The following is a 3,503-nucleotide window of genomic DNA, read 5'->3' as shown; positions in this document are numbered from 1 at the left end:
CTCTCCTGGGGCCGCGCTGACACCAGGGGGCGGCCCCGCCCAGGCTGTACCTGGAACACGGTGACGATGGCCCACAGCAGGGAGTCAAAGTTCTTCCTGTCGGGGACCGTGTCCCCAGTGTCTGTCTTCAGGCTGAACTTGCAGCCGAAGAGGTGCATACCCAGGATGCTGAGGGTGGGAGGCAGGAGTGAGGTGGGTGGGGAGACGAGGGGCGGAGGGGGTGAGGCCACTCTGCCTGCTCACCTTCAAACCCAGCAGCTGCTCCTCTAGGCCTCCCTCCACTGGGCCCCCTGCTTCCTGGTTTCTGGGGATGTTCATGGTGGGAAGGCCAAGGCCAGGGGAGGGAAGGACAACCAGAGACCGCTCTGGCTCCAGGCAGGGGCTGGGACCTGGGTTGCCTGCCTCACCCGGCCTGCCTGGGCTGCTCTCCGCCCCAGCCTCTCCCCGAGTCCCGGCCAGGCTGGCACAGCAGGTGCTCAACAAATGATGAACTCCAGCCTGGCTGCCCCGCCCCTTCTCCGGTCCCCTTGCTCTCGGCTCAGTCCTCAATCTATCCATCCGGCGGTCCGTCCTGTCCCCACATTCAGCTGTGAGCCCACGAGAGCAGAGCCCAGCCCGGTCTCACGTGACTCACCCCTGCACATGGAAGGCATCCAGCTACTGGGCTTCTGCAGAACCTTTGAGGCTCCCGCTGCCCCCACCCCACAGCCCCAAAGCCAGGAGCAGAAGGCCAGTGCAGCAGGGAGGGGTCCCCCTCTGTGGGGAGGGGAGGGCTCACCTGAAGATGAAGATGAAGAGCATGAGCAGCATGCAGAAGGTGGCCACGTTGTCCATGGTCTTCATGAGCACCACCAGCTGGCGCCGCAGCGCCGGCATGAAGCGCACCAGCTTCAGCACCCGCAGCAGCCGGAAGGTCCGCAGCACCGACAGCCCGCCGTCCGCCTGCCCGATGATCTCCCAGACGCTGGGGGCCAGGCCCAGGGTCAGGAGGTGCCATCCTCTGACTGCAGATCCCTGCACTACCCTGACTCCCAACTTCCTCTTCCTGGAAGCAGGAATGCCTGGGAGCCACCGGGGCCTGCACTCAACCCCGGGTTGAACAGCAGGTCTGGCTGCATCAAGGTGCCCAGAGGGACTGAGGGGCTGTGGCAACATCTCTGAAGACAATGAACTAGCTGCCATCCCTGGCTCTGGCCCGGACAGACGCTTCTCAACCGAGGGCTTTCCCATCCTGCACCTTCCACAGCCATGCCTGGCTCAACATCCCCCCTCCCCCCCGCTGGGGTGGGGACCCCTTGACTCCCAAGGGCCTCACTTCCTCCTGGGGAGAAACTTTCCCCAGAGTCTCCTGCTCCTTTCTGTGTGGCCTTTGCTGCAGCAGCCACTGCAGAGGAGGCTGGCTTTCTCGCAGGCTGAGCCCTAACAGAGGCCAGGCAGGAGGCGGAAGGACCCTGAACACTCACTCTATTCCTGAAGGGAATAGCTCCGGTAGATTCTAGAAACATACATCTGACAGGCAGCTGACCTAAGTGTGTGTACCCTGCAGTGCCTGCGGGAAGGGACTCTACTGAGTGTCTCCATAGCCTCCAGAAAACACTGCGAGTGGTGCCGCTCCCTTTGGCTGGGGCTCTGCTCCGACACTGGAGCCTCCAGGAAGCCTGTGGCCGGGTGGGAAGCGGGGACCCACCTGATGACCACGATGACGCCGTCGAAGATGTTGTAGGGGTTCTGGATGTAGCCCAGCGGGCCGCAGGCCAGCAGCTTCAGCAGCATCTCCAGGGCGAACATGCTGGTGAACACGATGTTGCTGATCTCCAGGGCGTTGGTCAGCTCGTCCGGCTGTGGGCAGCAGCAGGACCATCAGGGGAGGGCCACTGCCCCCACAGACGGGGAGCAGGGAAGGCTGCATCGAGGGGCCACGGGCCCAGAGGCCACAGCAGGCATCGTAGGAACCTATCGGAGGCCGTCTGAAGGAGGCAGCTGGGCCCCAGGGGTAGCCGCTCCAGCTGGACCCTGGCCCATCCGGCCTTCCCTCTGTCACTCCCTCTGGCTGGGCCCCCTGGCCCTTCCTGACCTTCCCACCAGAATGTCGGTGCCTTAGGGCTCTGAAGACTCCCGGGGAACAGGGCCTGGGGTACCTGTCCAGGGTTCAGGGTGGGCGTGGGGGTGCTTGGGGCATAGACAGTAAAAGTAAGGGTGCTTCCGAAAGCTGGCCCAGTCTCTGGAGCCCTTACACACCCTTCCTGTTGGCAGAAGGCCCCAGAAGCTCACCATACTGAGGAGATTTTATCCTGCCTGTGTGTGTACACCAGCATGTGTGCATGTGTGTACACCTGTGCTAGTGTAAATGCTTGCGTGTGTGCATGTATCTGTATATGTGTCTGTACCAGTGACCTGCTTATGTGTGAATGCCTGAAAACGTGCTACACATGTGGTAGATATGCACATGGTTACAGGTCTGTACACATGTTCACATCTGTATGGGTAAGCCTTGCATATGTACATCTGTGGACATGTATGATTGTATACCTGTGTATGCACTGTGTGCACGTGTGGCAGAGGCTCCTCCGTGCAGGGGTGCTACCCCTGGCCTGGATCTCACCCTCACAACAAGCACCTCCCGCCTGGGCCTGCTCACGGCTGACACCGCTAGGATTTCCCCTAAATTGCTCCAGGATGAAAGGAAATGGCTTACATGGCGTGAGAGGATCAATGGGCAGGAGATGAGGAAGTCGATTTGGTCATTAGAAGTGAGTGGACCTTGGTCCTGAGAGGACACCGTCTCCTGCTAAACCCACTGCTGCCCTCCCTGGTGTGTCCCTGTCCTGGCCAGTGCAGGGTCAACTGGGGGGCGGGACACCCCGCAGTTCCTCCTCCTGGGGCCAGTCCACATCCCCACCTATTCTGGTCGCCAAGAGGCACCCCATCGAGTGCTGCCGGTGGGTCTGGCTCAGGTAAGGGGGCGCCTCTTTGCAAGAACTGGGCCGGGTACCTTCCTGAGAAGAGCCACCAGATGACCTGTAACCACCCTCAGCCCCCACTGCCTCTGGGTCTGGGTGGTCTCCACCCCCCACCCCAGATGAGAGCGACTCCAGGCCGGAGCCATGGTGTCTGTGTGCACCACTCAGCAGAGACCCGGCCCCAGGAGGAGGAGGAGCATTTGCTGAGTAACTGATAAACATCATCTGGCTCCAACGCCCCATCCCCCAACCTCCACAACCCTGATGTGGGTCCCCAAGAGGCTAAAATCTGGAGACACACAAGGAACATGCTCCCCAGGGGTCATGACAACAGTCACGACTCCCAGGGGGCAGGTATCCCCGCACCCACCCACCTGCTCGTGGTACTCAATGCCCATGCTCAGGGTGTTGGTGAGGATGGCCATCATGATGCCGCGGTTGAAGTACTTGCTGTCCACGATCCTGCGCAGTTTGCCACTGACGGTAGCCCACACGTGGCCGAGCCCACCAGGCTTGCCAGAGGCCACCCGCTGCTGTGCCCGC

General features: G+C 61.5%; 1 protein-coding gene across 1 annotated transcript in view; it reads right to left on the bottom strand.

Annotated features, from left to right (window-relative positions):
- CACNA1H (calcium channel, voltage-dependent, T type, alpha 1H subunit) overlaps positions 1 to 3,503 on the bottom strand; it is a 51,155-nt gene that overhangs the window by 16,225 nt on the left and 31,427 nt on the right. Inside the window, exons 11-14 of the mRNA XM_014542965.1 lie at positions 3,335 to 3,503; positions 1,688 to 1,839; positions 779 to 964; positions 51 to 168 (exon numbers count right to left, since the gene is read on the bottom strand). The exon at positions 3,335 to 3,503 is cut by the window's right edge and continues 18 nt beyond it. Coding sequence (XP_014398451.1) covers positions 51 to 168; positions 779 to 964; positions 1,688 to 1,839; positions 3,335 to 3,503 — 625 coding nt within the window. The remainder of the gene's footprint in view (positions 1 to 50; positions 169 to 778; positions 965 to 1,687; positions 1,840 to 3,334) is intronic.

This window comes from Myotis brandtii, unplaced genomic scaffold, assembly GCF_000412655.1.
Source record: "Myotis brandtii unplaced genomic scaffold, ASM41265v1 scaffold317, whole genome shotgun sequence".
Lineage (NCBI taxonomy): Eukaryota > Metazoa > Chordata > Mammalia > Chiroptera > Vespertilionidae > Myotis > Myotis brandtii.
The sequence above is the reverse complement of the archived record's forward strand: the minus strand, read 5'-3'. Positions and strand labels throughout refer to the sequence as shown.